Here is a 16,625-nt window from a genome sequence, read left to right as displayed (position 1 = left end):
CGCGGGTCACGTGGGAGCGGACGGCGAATGGGGTGACGACGAGTGAGTGGGAAGCTGGCGCTTCGGAGCTCGGCGTTCGAACCCCAAACAAGGAGCCCGTGAAAACACGGCTAACTTCTATTTTGACCCATTTTATCCTCCTTTTTTACACTCTTTCTTATGGCTGCTACTCCTCCTGCACCAGGTGACACTTGGAACTTTAGCCAAATATCGTTCATCTCGGTTATAAACATGTATATTGAAACATGAGTTGTCTGCTTGTTTCAATTGTATCAGAAAGCGAAACCAACATCTAGAATTACAATATATATTAGTATTTGCTTCACTATTAATAAGTAGTTGTTTAACGTGTTTTGGTTATTCCCGTAGGATGGTGAAAAATATAAGTAATGGCGTCACATTGACAACATACAGCTAAAATACGTGTCTTTCTTATACATCAATTCAACATGCATACATCTAACAGCAGTTGTTTTATTTTCTAGTGTTTTGGTTTTAACGTCTTCTTTTTCAAACACCAAGGTTTCCAGAATAAAGCCAGAGTGGCAATTCTGGCAGAGCTGGAGAAGGAGAGGAGACGGTTGCTGCAAACCCATTCCATGAACACACCTGGAGCCAGGTATACATTTGAATGGATTTCAATTTGTTTGGATTAGATTATTTTAATGCCAATGTACCGCTAGAAGAAACCACTATTTAAAATGACAAAGTAAAGGGTATGTCATTTTTATTTATATAGCGCTTTTCCAGACCAGGGTCACAAAGCGCTTAAACAATCAAAACAATATTCAATAAAGTATATACTTTAAAGATCAAGATAACACTGAGAACAACACAGGAGTTCCAGAAAATCAAGGAAAAGCCTGCACAAATAAAAACGTCTTAAGATGTTTCTTAAAGGAGTCAGTAGATCATCAAGCACAAAGAGAGAGGAAGATCGTTCCAAAGCTTAGGAGCAACATTCTGGAAGGATTTCGCTCCTCTGGTCCTGAACCGTGTGCGAGGAACCATCAGTAGATTCTGATCCACAGACCTCAGAGCCCGAGCTGGGGTGTAAGTCTGGATCAGATCAGTGATGTAAGGAGGAGCCTGACCATAAATAGATCTGAAAGTAAGAACCAGAATTTTAAAGTTGATCCTGAAAGAAACTGGAAGCCAGTGAAGAGTTTTAAGGAACAGAGAAATGTGAGTTCTTCTACTTGAGCGGGTCAGAATTCTCGCTGCAGAGTTCGGAATCAACTGCAGGCGAGACAGATCCTTCTTGTTATATATCGTCTTCTTGACCCCAAATGATTATTTTTCTTTTTGATCAAACATTCCTTCAATATCTATTACTTCACCCACAGCAGTCCACTGTCCGGACCCATGTCAAAGGAGCCCAGAGACAACACGGAGCAGCAGCACATCTTCGTACAGCAGAAAGCTGCTCTACAGGCAAGACAAACTTGTTTTTTTCCCTCAACATTATTTACTGGTGTAAGCACAATGTTGTTACCTCTAGTGTTGGATTGCAAATGCCTCTACTTGATTGCTCATTTCTTTTTCCACAGCATGCACATGCACACTCATCAGGCTACTTCATTACACAAGACTCCTCATTTGGGAACCTCATCCTTCCCGTTCTTCCTCGCTTAGAGCCAGAGACTTGACGGTTTTCAACCTTATATCTATCCACCCAGTGGGTGAACCTGAGCTAATACTGCTTCATGTCACTTTGTTGACTTTTTATTTGTGCTCCGTTTCTTGTTTTTGCATTGTTTTCTGCTAAATAAACTTGGTGAAGTTGGCAAAAGTTATTTTCCACTATTGGTTATAACTTTCTTAAGGTGTATTGTTATAAAAACATTGTATTTTCTCTGGAGTTACATTGACCTTTGACTCTTGTCGCATCAAGAAACTTTTTGGGTTAAGTTTACTCAAAAAAACAAACCTGTTAATTAGTTAAAATGAGTGAAACTGAAACTTTGTACCGTTCATTTTAACCGTTTCCATCTGAAGGATAGTCTGGGAATGTAATGCCGAAAATATAAGCCATACCTCAAACAACTTGTACAAATGTACAACTACGGGTTTATAAGTGTGCTTTACAATTACAACTTTTAATTTTAATATTAATTCTCAATTTTAATTTAAGAAAACACACTTTATAATTGTGAAATATTTTAATGTTTTAATAATATGTCATTTTCGGTTGGTGATGACATAATTAAAAGATGCGATTTAAAATAAATGTTTGAAAAACTTGAGTACAAAGCTATTTTCCAGTATCATTTAGATCATATGTGTCGAAGTCAAGGCCCGCGGGCCAAATGTGGCCCGCCATGTGATTTTATGTGGCCCGCCTGCCTTACACACACACACCTGTCCCTGGCCTGTCAATCGCTCCCTGTCACATGACCGATTTCAGCAGGAAAAAGTGTCGCACAAGTTGCTGGCTGCTGGCTTGTAAAGAAACCTACATTTACCCACAATGCATGCCTACCGGTATTATGTTTCCCACGATTGACGCATCACTAGGCTGCAGCGTCTCCAAATCAATGCGAACAGGTGGAATTGAGAAATACAAATACATCCTCGCAAAATGTCCAAGAAGAGAAAAGTTGATGCGGAGGGAAGGCTATTTTAAGAAAGGTGGGAAGGCGAATACATGTTTGTGCTTCAAGGAGAAAGGCCTGTATGTCTTTTGTGTTATGAGGCAGTGTCGGTTGTCAAAGAGTACAATCTACGCCGGCATTTTGACACCAAACACGGAGCTAAGTGTGCCACACTTACCCGTCAAGAAAAACAACAAATTGCCGAAGAATTAAAAGGCAAACTGCAAGCGCAGCAGAATTTGTTCCCGAAAGCCACAGCTAAAAATAATGCGGCAGTGAAATTTTTTCTCTGCTTGAGATGACAAGTGTGATGACACTGTGATGGAACAGGAAACGTTGCTTGTGGACTTATTTCAGGTGCAACTTGTTAGTCTTGAGCTGTAAGTTTTGACTTATTTTTATGTGTAGCAATGTAGTTAGTGCACCACATGCAAGGCTGTGTACAGCAATTTTTTTTTATTGTAAAATGCTACATCACACATGTTGTTAGCAGCTCACAATTGTTGGTTTTACAGTAGTTATGCCCCCTCTCAAGTAATAAATTCAAAGTCATTTAACATTAAGGAGTAGTTACATTTATTTTACATTAGCTTACATTTAGTGACATTTATAAGTTACATCTGGCCCTTTGAGGGCAGCCATTATGATGATGTGGCCCCTGGGGAACACCAGTTTGACACCCCTGATTTAGATAGATTGGCAGCTATTCTTCTTTCTCCTTCATGACTTTGATTTTAGCCAAGATGTTGTCGTCCATGGCCTGCCGGCAGCGATTGAACAGCCAGAGTCTCTTCATTCTCCACGGTGTGATCACGTGAAACACATCCGGAGCAGCCAGGCTGAGATCAGCGATGGCCGCCGTGCGAGAGATACTGTTCGGGCCGTTCATGGACAGGCTTCAGCGGAACTCTTGCGGGCAATGACCCCCGACACACTTTTCACCAGAGAGAAACACACGAGTGGATACAACCGTGATAAACAAGATCACGTCTGCAGCGCAAACTCGCTCCTGACTCTCGTGTTTTCTCCATCTCTGCTCCTCTTGCTCTTCAGCATGAGGTGATCCAGGGAGTGTGTTTGCTGCTCAAACATCCTCCTACAAATTAATGTGAGAACTTCCAGGCTCCATCTCGGTGTAGCAATGAGGCTTCTTCTCTGGGAGTTAAACAAAATACAATATTTTCCTTTTGTAAATGATTGAAACAAGACTTGTCAAGAATCTGTATTTTTTGGAATGGAAAGACCACATTGAAGATTTTTTAAAAAAAGCACCTGTATGGAGTTTGTCGAGAAAAAATGTCACAGATGAGGTTCCTGCTGCAGCAGCTCATCTGGCTTCAGACTTGAGATCATCTCTGGCATCTGGCAGCATCCGGAGCTTCTCCAGCTCTCCTTCATCTCCTAAGAAGACCATAGGGACATGAAGTAAGATTTTCTAGCATTCAATTCTTGTGGGAATAGATAATTAACATTAAATATATATATTTTTATTTTTTACAAAATTTCTATCTTTAAAAAAAACTCAACATTTAAATCAAAAAAAATAGTTTCAATCATTGAAATGTTACATTCAACATTTATTATATAACAATATTATACCATCATAATATATAATGTTCATGTCTAGCAATATATTCTGTACAGTCACTGTTAGATTGTTGATGTAAACAGATTATTTTGTAAATTCAACTTCACTTTGAATGACCCTTTAAATATGGTTACATTTCACCAAGTTAATCATCAAACATCAGTGTTATGAGCTGAAAAGTATTAGGGTTATAGTATTGTAAATTTAAACTTTCTCTTTGACTGATGGTCCTTTTATAAGCCAGTAGCAACAAAACATCTGCATCATACTATAGACATTTAACTTATTCGTCTTCAAAATAAACTGGACATAATACAGGTACACAAAGTCAGACGTGTCTTAAACAGATTCACAATCAAATTCACGTTTACCTTTGCATATTAAATAATGATGACAAGACATGTTCAAAAGTGTAACTGGTTGTTTACTGTTTACTAGCCTTGTACTGTTGTGTCTTTAAATGTCTTAACTATCTTCTACTGTGTAACACTTTGAAATTTGTGTTCAAATATAAAGTGCAATATAAATAAAATATATTATTATTAATCAAGATCAAAATAGTCGCCAATCATTGTGAAAAATATTTTAAATTCAACGCCGAATTCTGTCGCTGCAGTTGTCAATGAATTCTTCACGTTGGATAATTTAGTAGCACAACACAGAGGGGAACACATTACTGCCCCCGCTGGTCAGGAGAAGAAACTACTTTGTCTGTTATACTGACACCTAGCGGGTGAGATCAGTACACGATTGTTAAAATGTGAAAACTAACGGTTCAATTTGGAATTTGTAACTCTACTACACTTTTGCAACGTTTGTCTGAATTGTTAAAAACTGTTAAAAAAGACAAAGGGTGACATGTGGACATCTTTAGAGCATTTCCATTTTAAATTCTCGTTTTGAATTAAATTACATGAAAGCATGAAATTTAAATTTTAAATATACTGTAATACAGAAACACAGACGCTTGTCACACATTCGGCTGCTCCACGTTCACAGACTGAATTCTCGTGCCAAACAGACCCCAAAATGACCCCATAGCGTCCCTGTTTTACAATCTAGAAATATGACTGTTATGCACATGACTAATACAAATAACAAAAGCACTCAATAAAATAAAATAATTAGAATGAAACGATAATTCTGAATTGTAACATTGCTCCACACTTTAACTACATATAGCAACGTAGTTTCACTGTTTCTATATTGATGAAGCATTTGGGAACTAGTTTATCTTTAAAAAAAATGTGTTTAATCCAAAAATAAATATATAATTGGATATTAAAACGAACTTTCTTTTCTAAACATTTTTCTATTTCTACATTTTCGATTGTATTTGTTGCTTTTGTCAAGCCGATGTAAAAATCTATATCTTGTTTTTTTCCATTTTTCAAAAACAACTTTTTTTATTATTATTTATTAATTATCACTGTTTACTTAAAGACCACAGATGTCTGTTTTCATCTAAAGATCCGCATAAAAACGACTTTCTAATACGATTCATTTTTCAACCAGTCCTTCCCCTGAAGGGACGTCACACGGCGTCGCTCTTTGAGAGACAGGCCTGGACTCGCTGACTCCTCCCTCCCCGCTTGTTACGTGTAACGACTGAAGTTTGGCTTTAAAGCATCTCGAGAGGCGACGGCTTGAAAAAGCAGATCTTCTGTCAGGCGGAACTCGTCCATCGTTGACGTATGAAGGCTTCAACACCGGAGGAAGACTCGTCTGGAACTGCTGGTGTATTTTGAAGCGGGTGTTTTTTCTCTGGGTTTTTTACGACTTTATGGGAGTTTTTTTTTTCGCACGGACGACACAGATGACAACTTCACCCAGTCCCGGAGAGACGGGATGAGGATTCCAGTGTTTACCTCGTCATCTGACTCTTTTCAACAAAAGGATTAATTCTCAACCAGGTTTGGGGAAAAACCTATGAGTGAGTTGGGCGTGAGAGAAAGTTTCCGAGGCAGCTTTGTGTTTTAAATTAAAAAAAACAAAAACTTTACACATCAATATTGATCAGTATTTGGTGGGGGAAAATGTCGGTGAAAGCAAAAGTGCTGTACGATTTCCACTCGGAGAACCCAGGAGAGATCTCCATATCAGAGAATGAGCTGGTGACTCTGTTCAGTGAGGAGGAGCTGGAAGGCTGGCTGGAGGGGGAGAACAGCAAGGGGGAGTCCGGCCTCATCCCTGCCTCCTATGTGGAGATCCTCAGGAACCACATCACCTCCAACAACAACAACAGCACCTCGGCACCCAAGCCAGTGGTGGCCCCCCCCACCACCACCACCACGCACATGTCTTACACCTCCGACCTGAGGGGGGTCCCGGTGGGCAGCGTCAGCAGCGGCGGCGGGAGCTTCCACACCAGTCAGGGCAGCGACGACGACTGGGACGACGAGTGGGACGAGAACTCTCCCGCCACCGACGCCCCCCAGGGGTTCGGCACGACGTCCTCTTTGTACAACACGACCACGTCCCTACCGGCGAGGCGAGGGGTCCCCCAACAACAACAGCACCAGGCCAAGAGCTCGGCCACGGTGGGGAGGAACCTGAACCGGTTCTCCACCTTCGTCAAGTCCGGAGGGGAGGCCTTCCTGCTGGGCGAGGCCTCGGCCTTCGTGAAGGACGGGGATAAGATCTGCGTGGTGATGGGGAAGCACGGCCCCGAGTGGCAGGAGGAGCCGTACCCCTTCACCTGCACCATCGATGACCCCACCAAACAAACCAAGTTCAAGGGAATGAAGAGCTACATGTCTTATGGTTTGACGCCGTCGCACACCAGTGTCCAAGTCAACCGCAGGTAGGGTTTCAAATCTCTCTTGGATTGGTTCTGGATATCCAGTTCATTCTCTTTCCTCCTCAGGTACAAACACTTCGACTGGCTCTACGCCCGACTGGTGGAGCGTTTCCCCGTCATCTCGGTCCCGCACCTGCCCGAGAAACAAGCCACCGGTCGCTTCGAGGAGGACTTCATCACGAAGCGGAGGAAAGGCCTGATCTGGTGGATGAACCACATGACCAGCCACCCCGTGCTGGGTCGGTGCGACGTCTTCCAGCACTTCCTGACGTGCGGCGCCGACGAGAAGGCCTGGAAACAAGGGAAGAGGAAGGCGGAGCGAGATGAACTGGTCGGGGCCAACTTCTTCCTCACCATCAGGTAAAGGTTCAATGCTAAAACTAATGTTCATAAAAGTGCTAAAGTTCTTTTTTTTTTTTACGACGGGCAAGGCACGGTCTTATCTTTGTTCTATAACTCAAGGAGATGATGTCATTCCATTGGAATTCCTTACAGACAACAGAAGCTGAGGTTGCTTTGTTGCGTATCTGAGGTCGTTTTCGTGGCGACAACACAAAAGGACAATCACACAATCAAAAATGATGCAAGAGGAAACATATGCCTCCGACCAAAGAACTTGATAGCAGAATTTCGATGAGAAAAACATGAAGTTGTTAACAGGTTTTTGCCTCGACATGATGACGAAAGAATAAACACAGTCTGTAGTTGAACATTCAACTGTTGTCTGTTCCCCCGGCAGCACACCTGCAGTACCACTGGACCTCCAGGAGGTGGAGAACAACATCGAGGGCTTCAAGACTTTCACCAAACGCATGGACGAGAACATCGTCGTCGTCAACACCACCATCAACGAGTTCGCCCGCAAGCAGATAACGGGCTTCAAGAAGGAGTACCAGAAGGTGGGACAGTCCTTCAGACTCCTGGCTCATTCCTTCGAGCTGGACCAGCAGGCGTACTCGGTCGGTCTGAACAAGGCCATCGCGTACACCGGAGAAGCGTACGAGGCGGTCGGGGATTATTTTGCCGAGCAGCCGCGACAAGACTTGGACCCCATTTCTGACCTTCTGGACCTCTACAGAGGACACCTGGCCAACTATCCCGACATCATCCACGTGCAGAAAGGTAAGACCGTGTGTGGTGGGTTGGAGTGAACCATGTTTTATGTATCATGTGTTTGATGGTAATTGAAGTTTACATTAAGAAAACTGCAGCGTTAGCATGATGCTACACATTTTTGTCACTTTTTTAAAAACATGGAGGATATTCTCACGTGCAAAAACTTCCACTCTTACCACTGCTTGTTTTGGACATTAGTGTTTCTTTAAACAGCATTAAACACAGTAGATGACATCATATGCAGGAGTCCAAAATATTTAACCCAATTTTATGCTTGCTTGCTAGCTGGGCTGATCGATAACAATAAATTCACCCCCCTTATCTTAAAATATTGGAAATAAAATTAAAACTGAACAATGTAAATCTTTGATTGAATAACAGATTTAAAATGGTTAATAATAAGTTGTGGTCATTTTTAAAAACAGGAAAACCTAAATTTTAAAATAAATATATCCATTATATATGACTTATGTGTCAAGTAACCGCAGCAACAGGCTCCTCTCCACGCACTGCAGAACGGAAGGCTTTAAGACGCCCTTTGTTCCTTCTGCCATAAGATGCTACAACAGATGTTTTTAATTATTTATTTGTTTTTTTATATGTTTTGTTTGCATTTATTTTATTTATGTATTTATTTGATTGTATTTATTTATTTATTTAATAGTTTTGGGATGGATGTATTATTTCTGTTCATCCATCCATTCATCCATCCATTATCCACCTATGTAAAGATGGTTGAAACCTTGGCCCTGATACTAAGAACCACAACATGGTCCAAATGGATCTATATAAATAACACAAACTCCAGCATATATTTACTTAAATACTTACGTGCAGCACAACCTCGCTATGTTCTCACAGCTAATCGGGAGCTCCGCCCTTTACTGAGGGATGACAATGTGTTCCTGAGCCAGAATAGAAAAACAAAGTATGCTTCTAGTTCAGAGCCTCCATGACGGCTCACAACACAGCAGATCCTTGTTAAATAAGTTAAATACTGGTAGATCCCGTGGAAAATCTCCAACATGTGTGCTTGACTTGCACCAGACGCTGCATTCTTCTCTTGACGGGAAGGTCAGAGGTCACAGAGTTTAAGCTGCGTTCAGTACTTATCTCAAAAGAAAAAGTTCTGAACTGGATCCGAGTAAAACATTAAGAAACTCTGAATCATTCCCCTGATCATTTTTTTTCTGCCACAAACATCCAGCATCTGTTTTCATTTTGAGGAACTTGCGACGTCAATGTAGGTCAAGATAGGGCCAGGGTCAGTACAATGGGAGGCAGAGGAAACTGTTGGTTTAATAACTGGACGACGTACGATTACAGAATGCTGTTAGCGTGTTAGCGGCCTGCAGGATGGGAGGAGGGAGTCGGTCCTGGCACACAAACCTCTGACGTTTGCCAAACTAGCTGTTTCTATAGTCGCCCGAGCTCCGTTCCTGAGATACAATCGCTGCTGCCGACCTGTTGAAAACACAGACGGAATCCTGATGGTCTCCGTGTCCTGCAGGTCCACATGTTTCTGTTTTCTTCACCTTCCTACTGAAACTTTCAGCGTTAACTCCACGTCACCGTCGGAAAGTCTCTGAAAGCATCTGTTTTCACCGCAGAGTTACCACAAAGGTTCTTTGATCCTCAAACTCAGTCGGCTTTAATTAGACGAGTAAGCCGACCAAATAAACTAATCTTAACTAACTCTTGCTAATTTAAGTCAAACCACTCAAACCATTGTGTCGTCAAGTTTCCTAAAATATCTAATTCATGTCTGAGGTTGTTTTTTTTTTTACATGGTTTTGGTTTACAAACAAATGTCAATACTGGAATATTGTCATGGCAACAGGTTAATAAGGACAATTAACTGCTGTAAGAGATTAAAAAGTGACTTAAATTGATGTGTTTATGATGGCAGATACCGCAAGTCTTTGATAAACTACCAGAGACTCGAGGTGGAGCCCGGACGTGATGACAATGACGACATTAACACATTTACAACAACATTTAACATAGATTTTAAATTAATATGATATTCAATACAAAAGAGAGAATGAGAAGCTGAAATAATAATAAATAAAGATGTTGTTCCCTCAACAATCTTGCATTAAACTGTGAATAATGTTTTTTTTTTTATTAAATATATGTCAACTAATGTCAACTGATAAGATTGAAATTAACAAACATTATTTTAATGTAAAAATATCGTAAAGATTTGAAGTAAATGATGGAGAAGAGTTTGGATGTTATTATAAAACCAACAAACAAATAAATTGGAAACAAAACACATGAATTTCAAAAACATTAAATGAAAGATGAGTGCTTTGCATGCAGCCTCACAGAAATGAGGTTGAGGGTTTGAATTCAGCTGCAGTCAATATTAGGTTGAAAGTGTATCCTCTCTGTAGGTAGTAAGTAAGTACAGTAAATAAGTTAGTAAGTAAGTAAGTAAGTAAGTAAGTACAGTAAGTAAGTAAGTAAGTAAGTTAGTAAGTAAGTAAGTAAAGGTTATTTGTAAAGTGCCTTTCTAGACCAGAGTCACAAAGCGCTTTAACAATCCAAAACAATACACAGTTAAGACTCTATATTATAAAAGATCAAGACACATAAGACAAACACAGGGTCTCTTGTGTCGGTTTTCTCCTGGCACTCTGGTTTCCTCCCCAAAGCCTTGGAAGTGAGTGTGTGAGATAGACTGATATATCTCGTGTCTATCACCCTGTGTAGCTGGGATAGAGTGTGAGCTCCTCCGACTCTGAAGCTGTCAATTGAAACATTGCAAGTCACTTTTGAATGAAACAATTTTGTGTTGTTTCTTAATGTGAAAGGATTAAAGATGTCCCGATCCGATACTCAGTATCTGTATCAACTACCGAGCCTGCTTTTTCTGGAAGATTTGTATGAGATCGGATTTAGTCACATGATCGGACTAATACCGTTTTCCCCTTCGAACCTTTAGGTAATACTTTTTCTGACCTGTTTTTTTTTACCTAAAGCATATGTTTAAATGGTATTAAATCCCTACTAGATGGGTATCGGTGATACTTTGTGACCCTGGTCTAGAAAAGCTCTATACATATGACACTCAACAATCACACACTGTGAAGTGTCCTGAGTTCTGATTGGCTCAGCAGAGTCCCATCATTGATCCGCCTTGTATCGGTTTGTGTGTCTTTTGTGTACACCTGAGAATTTATTTCAAGCGTTTCAATGTCACACGATCTTGATGGTCTACAGCAGGGGTGTCAAACTCAATCCAACAAGGCTTCACATTTATTTGGCGCTCTTGATCGCGGGGCCCCGAAAACTTTTGTATTAGCTAAAATGTCTTTAACATGGATGATTGCAAATATATTTTCATTCTCCGATCAAATACATTTCCTTCAACCTTGTTTTATCTGTTACAGGAAGTCTCTGTATAATTGTAAAAATCAATTACAGTTCTTTATCTCATCTTAGCCACTGACATTTTTATTGATCGCTTTATCACCATGAACTTTAATCCACTTTGATTTCTAGTCAACCGTCCAGCTGGCCATTAAAAAATGACTTTGTGGAGTTTGACGCATGTATTCTAACGATTCTTAACCATCCCAGGAAGACGTTTACTATTGTCAACACAGTGAATCTACTCAACACGTTAGAGGAAGGTGTGAGTGTAATATAATCAGTTTAGATTTACTTTTTTGACATGAGTTGAGCGGGAAAATGTGGATTAAATTTGAACATTACAGAAAATAAAGATGAATATTATATTTAATTTTCCTCTTCTGGTGAGTCTAAAAACAACTCATTCAGCGTTTTTGTGTAGTCTGCTATAATGTGATGTGCCTGATGAGTAACACCCATGAGGTCATTGTCTGTGAATAACTTTTCTGAAAAAGGTTTTAGTCATCGCTTCCCTTTAAACGTTCATCCTGACACGGTGAGATAAAGACGAGGAAGTGTTGAGCAACGAAGGTGGACGAGTGCAGCACTCAGTGTTTCTCGGAACAATTCTGTCCGACTTGTTCGTGTCAGGTCCAAAAAGCCACATCTGATTCTAGTCAGGGGGGGAGATTCCTGGGCCTTCCTGTCCTGTTCTTGCTGTGGGACAACGGGAATTCAAAATGGAGCAGGATTAGTTTCCCCCGTGTCCTCTTTTCTTCTCCCACTTTTTTTTTTGCTAGTCTTGTCGAGTCGAAGGAGAACGAGGGAAGGAGGGAGGGAGGGCCGAGTGTGGGTGGGAGATGATAGTTTCCCACCAGGCAACAGTAGAGAGTTCAGATTACAGCTCTGTAATCGCCACGACAGCCAAGAGAGCAAAGTCCAAGTTCAGTCAATTAGTGGAGCAGAGCAGGTACAGTGTGTGTTTCTGAAGTGTGTGTCTTGACACATTTCACACACTATCTCACAATCGTATATAAGTGGCCCGGCGAGCACATGTCAACTCTTTCTCTGTTCTTTTTTAACAAGACACTCCTGCCTCCGACTGACTTCCTTCCTCACGGTTCGGTCTCCAGGGCAAGACTCAACTTGAAGTCTGAGGAACGTACAAAAACAAGCAGCGACAAAATTCCAGGTCACGGCGTGGTGTTGTCACTGTGTAAAGGTCCCGAGACTCTTATTTATCCAGTCATATGGTCCTGAGTCAATATCGGAATGTTGACCCGGAATGTGTCAACCGGAAATGTCACTCGACTGTCTAAGCCACAGAGAAGGAGAGGGAAGATACAATCTGGACCACAGAAGAGATAAAGGGGGGGTGAGGGTCCCGTTAGAGAGCCTCGAGGCGTGGAAGAGGTACTTTTGGGAAACCACCAGGGACTATGAGTCATTCGGGACCAATGGAACTAGTTAGTGGGAATATTTCAGGATTACACAGCGGGACGTAAATTGAGATCAGGCTTAGTCATATTGTGCTACATGATGTTTTGGTAGCAAATAAAAAGGAACATTAGTTTGTTACTGAGATATCTTGGTGATGTCAATGTCATGTACAGTAGGACAAAGAAAGCCTGAAAATAATTTCCATTAAATGTTTTTTAACTCAAAACCGGTGTGAATACTTAAACTTCATGAGATCCTGTTGCATAGAAATGTAAGAACAGATTCAAATGCTATAGTTACCTCTGCCAAGGAGGTTATGTGATTGACTTTAGTAAGCTGAGAAGAACAGATTTAACATTTTCTGAAAAGTTAATTGTGATGTGATTGAAGTTTGGCTGAATACTGAATTTACATCTGGAGTCACAAATCTTTTAACTTCAAGCTATCTTGTTAGCATCATATAGATGGATGGAGAGATGGATGAATGGATGAAGGGCTGATGGATGGCTGGATAAATGAATAAATGGATAGATAGACAGATGGATGGATGGATGGATAGATAGATGGATAAGCGAATGGATAGATACATGAATACATTAATGGATGGATGGATGGATGGATGGATGGATGGATGGATGGATGGATGGATGGATGGATGGATGGATGGATGGATGGATGGATGGATGGATGGATGGATGGATGGATGGATGGATGGATGGATGGATGGATGGATGGATGGATGGATGGATGGATGGATGGATGGATGGATGGATAGATGTGCTTTGTTCCTTTTATTGCACTTTGTTCTTGTTCTTGGATCTATTGTCTGTGTGGCTGTGAGTTGTAAAAAACAATTTATAATAAAGGATAAATAAAGTTTATCTATCTACTGATCTAGGTTTTAAGGATGATGTATGAATGAATATGTCGATTGATAAAAATGATATTGTTATAATAATAATGAGAGTGTATTTTACGATGCTCCCTGAACGTCTCACTCCAACCAACTGTCTCTGTCCAGGCGCTCTGACCAAAGTCAAGGACTGCCCCCAGCAGGAGGGCGACCTCCACGACCGCTGCAACATCATCTCCTGCGCCACCCTGGCCGAGATCCAGCACTTCCACCGGACCCGCGTACGAGACTTCCGCTCGCAGATGCAGCACCACCTCCGGCAGCAGATCGGCTTCTTCCAGAAGATCACGGCCAAGCTCGAGGACGCGCTGCAGAGATACGACGAACAGTAGAGGGCGATGACGAGCGACCGGGGAGGGAGATGTTAAGGACCGGCGTGGTGGGTTCAGAGAGCAGCCTCTGATGAATGTTACAGCCGGAGATTCTGCTGACTCAACAGGCCCATCTCAGACTCAGCAGGGCTGCGAGTGATTTGAGCAACAGCTGCTCTCAATATGAGGGTCTGCAGCTCCAACAATCAACACTCTCTGTTTTCACTCCTGGAACACATCAGCAGCCAGTATTTGAAGAAACTTCACGTCTGATTCAGCAGCTTTCATGTGCTTTCTTGTCCTACTTGAAGCTGCTCAGTGTTGTTTGTTTGCAGCAGTGACTTGAACGGTAACGTCACAATCTCCACCTTCCTCACACACACCCGCTCATTGTGACCCTATTTTGAATTTGTCGGGACTTTTATTAGTTTGAAAATCTCACTATGGATTCTTTAATCAATCGTGATAGGTCTAAGAACGATTAAACCTGATGTAACAAACCAGAATTGCCAATATTCATGAGTAAAAATGTATTTTATCGAGCGATGGAAGAGAATCTCGGACTTAACATCGTGAAAAGGTTTTGAATGTGTTGCCAATGGCTCAAGGGACAGATGTTTACGTTTCCTCTGGATCTTGTGTAGACCACATGTGGGGGACAGATCCGGCCCTTCAACGATGACCTGTTTTTTAGAGATGGACGTCGACAATAACAGTACATGAGGGTTTATATTAGTGGTCTCTAAAGAACGTTCAAAACAAGCAACAACCTGGGATAAATTCCAGGTCCCACTATATATGGCCCCAGACCTAAACTGCTAAAAGATTTTGGCCCTTCGTTGTGAATGTGTTTGACACAACCCTCAGTTTCAAGTTTCCGGATCACTACTGCCACCTGTTGTCCAACTGAGATCATTTTAAATTGGACTTAAATAGTACCACAATACATCACCGTGTAGATATACAGATGAAATAAAAAAGAATACTGTGCGAGCTTTACATTGTGGGGAATTGAGCTGCTTGGCAGAGGGCTGTGCTCAGTGAGTGTCTCTCAAGCTATAGATGTTTTTTTTGCTCAGTCTTAACCGTGTTGTGGGAGCGAGTTGGGGATCACTACTGCCACCTGTTGTCCTATTGAGATCATTCCAAATTTGACTTAAAATATAATCACAATACATCATCGTGCAAAATTAACATTGTGGGGAATTGAGCTGCTTGGCAGAGGGCTACGCTCAAGACTATCTTTCAAGCTCTAGATGTTTTTAAATGACATTTTTAATGCTAGGAAATCATTTTATACTTGTGCTGAAAAAAAGGCAATAACTACTTATACATTATTTATCACTTGATTTAAATCTCAAAACATGTTAAAAATCCAAAAGTTAAAAACACATTTGAATCCGCGTTACAACCAGTTCATTGTCGATCATATGTGCCCGTTCAGCATCAATCAAATAACTGCAATATTCTCTGTTCAGAGTGTTTCAGGTAGTTTTCTCCACACACGAATCTGTCGTCACATGTCCGGGGATTGTTCGCTGATACCCGACACCTGGATTTCCAATCTGCTGCTCCGGTTTCTAGAGCCGCAGGCGTTTCATTATTCAAAACTCTCTCTCTCTCCGACATTGTTCACATTCCGATAATATGAGTCGATTGATGTTAAACACTTGTGCTGTACAACATGGATGTTCAGGAGAAAGTATGTTTGCATGGATACTTACGAACGTTTGTTTCGACCTTCACATTAAAGCAAAAACAACGTAACATTTTGCATTTTTTTTAAAAAAGGTTTTGTGATGGTTGATTTGATTTTGAAAGGCAATGACTCCGACACTAAAACACAGTATTTATTGTTTTAACTTTCTAACATAGTTTTGTTTTCTAACCGTATTGGTGGAGATGGCTGTTGCATTCATTTCCATAATTGATGCTCCAGAAAACAGAAACCAAACAAATTGTTGATTGTGACAGCGATGGCCAGAGACCGTTCAGTTGTTTAGGGAAACTGTAATTACACTGCTTTAACAGAAGGGGGAGCCATTAAGAATCATGTTCAATCCACCGCAGCATGTTTTGAGAATTATCTCAATCATGAAGACTTTTTTTTACTTCTTTTTTCATACATATTTATTGAAACAGTGCATGATACAAATAAAACATTTAAAAAAAGGTATAAAGGTATTTTAATAAAACTTATCGCAGCTTTTAAATATTAGTTTCAAATGCAAAACACCTAACTTGTAAATGTGTTCTACCTCGAGCAGCAATAGCAGAATCAAAAGATCATTTGAAAGTAAATGTATTAAATGTACTATATTAGCATCAGCAAATAAAAACTAATAAGTATTTGTAAAAACTGAAACGTTAAACTCTATAAATTATCTATTAACATTAAAACAAAATGAATCAATTCAAGGTTTATCCAAGCAAAGTAAAACAAAATTGAAGAACTTCTTAAAATATCAATATTTCTGTTCATTTAAGTTGGTAGTTTGAGTCC

The 16,625-nt window shown here is 40.7% G+C and overlaps 2 protein-coding genes across 2 annotated transcripts; both read left to right on the top strand.

The window, feature by feature from the left end:
• The first annotated feature begins 16 nt into the window (after nt 1–16).
• inip (ints3 and nabp interacting protein) lies at nt 17–1,796 on the top strand. The gene is made up of 4 exons (XM_087791126.1): nt 17–184; nt 523–619; nt 1,347–1,434; nt 1,551–1,796. The coding sequence occupies exons 1-4, from the start codon at nt 160–162 to the stop codon at nt 1,647–1,649; spliced, it is 309 nt and encodes a 102-aa protein (XP_087647252.1). The 5' UTR covers nt 17–159; the 3' UTR covers nt 1,650–1,796.
• A 4,008-nt stretch (nt 1,797–5,804) lies between these two features.
• On the top strand, nt 5,805–15,887 carry LOC148079533 (sorting nexin-18-like). Its single transcript, XM_087791122.1, has 4 exons — nt 5,805–6,985; nt 7,049–7,342; nt 7,722–8,104; nt 13,920–15,887. The coding sequence occupies exons 1-4, from the start codon at nt 6,219–6,221 to the stop codon at nt 14,141–14,143; spliced, it is 1,668 nt and encodes a 555-aa protein (XP_087647248.1). The 5' UTR covers nt 5,805–6,218; the 3' UTR covers nt 14,144–15,887.
• Nucleotides 15,888–16,625: the final 738 nt, after the last annotated feature.

This window comes from Callionymus lyra, chromosome 5 (genome assembly GCF_982586985.1).
Source record: "Callionymus lyra chromosome 5, fCalLyr1.hap1.1, whole genome shotgun sequence".
Lineage (NCBI taxonomy): Eukaryota > Metazoa > Chordata > Actinopteri > Syngnathiformes > Callionymidae > Callionymus > Callionymus lyra.
This window is presented reverse-complemented; position numbering and strand designations above follow the sequence as displayed.

What these genes read in the sequence shown, in the direction of transcription:
- inip (XM_087791126.1), top strand. Translation starts at nt 160, where the DNA reads ATGGCTGCTACTCCTCCTGCACCAG. An exon ending in TGCTACTCCTCCTGCACCAG is followed by an intron (nt 185 to 522) that starts GTGACACTTGGA and finishes TCAAACACCAAG; the next exon opens with GTTTCCAGAATAAAGCCAGA. An exon ending in ATGAACACACCTGGAGCCAG is followed by an intron (nt 620 to 1,346) that starts GTATACATTTGA and finishes CTTCACCCACAG; the next exon opens with CAGTCCACTGTCCGGACCCA.
- LOC148079533 (XM_087791122.1), top strand. Translation starts at nt 6,219, where the DNA reads ATGTCGGTGAAAGCAAAAGTGCTGTACGATTTCCACTCGGAGAACCCA. An exon ending in AACTTCTTCCTCACCATCAG is followed by an intron (nt 7,343 to 7,721) that starts GTAAAGGTTCAA and finishes TTCCCCCGGCAG; the next exon opens with CACACCTGCAGTACCACTGG. An exon ending in CATCATCCACGTGCAGAAAG is followed by an intron (nt 8,105 to 13,919) that starts GTAAGACCGTGT and finishes GTCTCTGTCCAG; the next exon opens with GCGCTCTGACCAAAGTCAAG.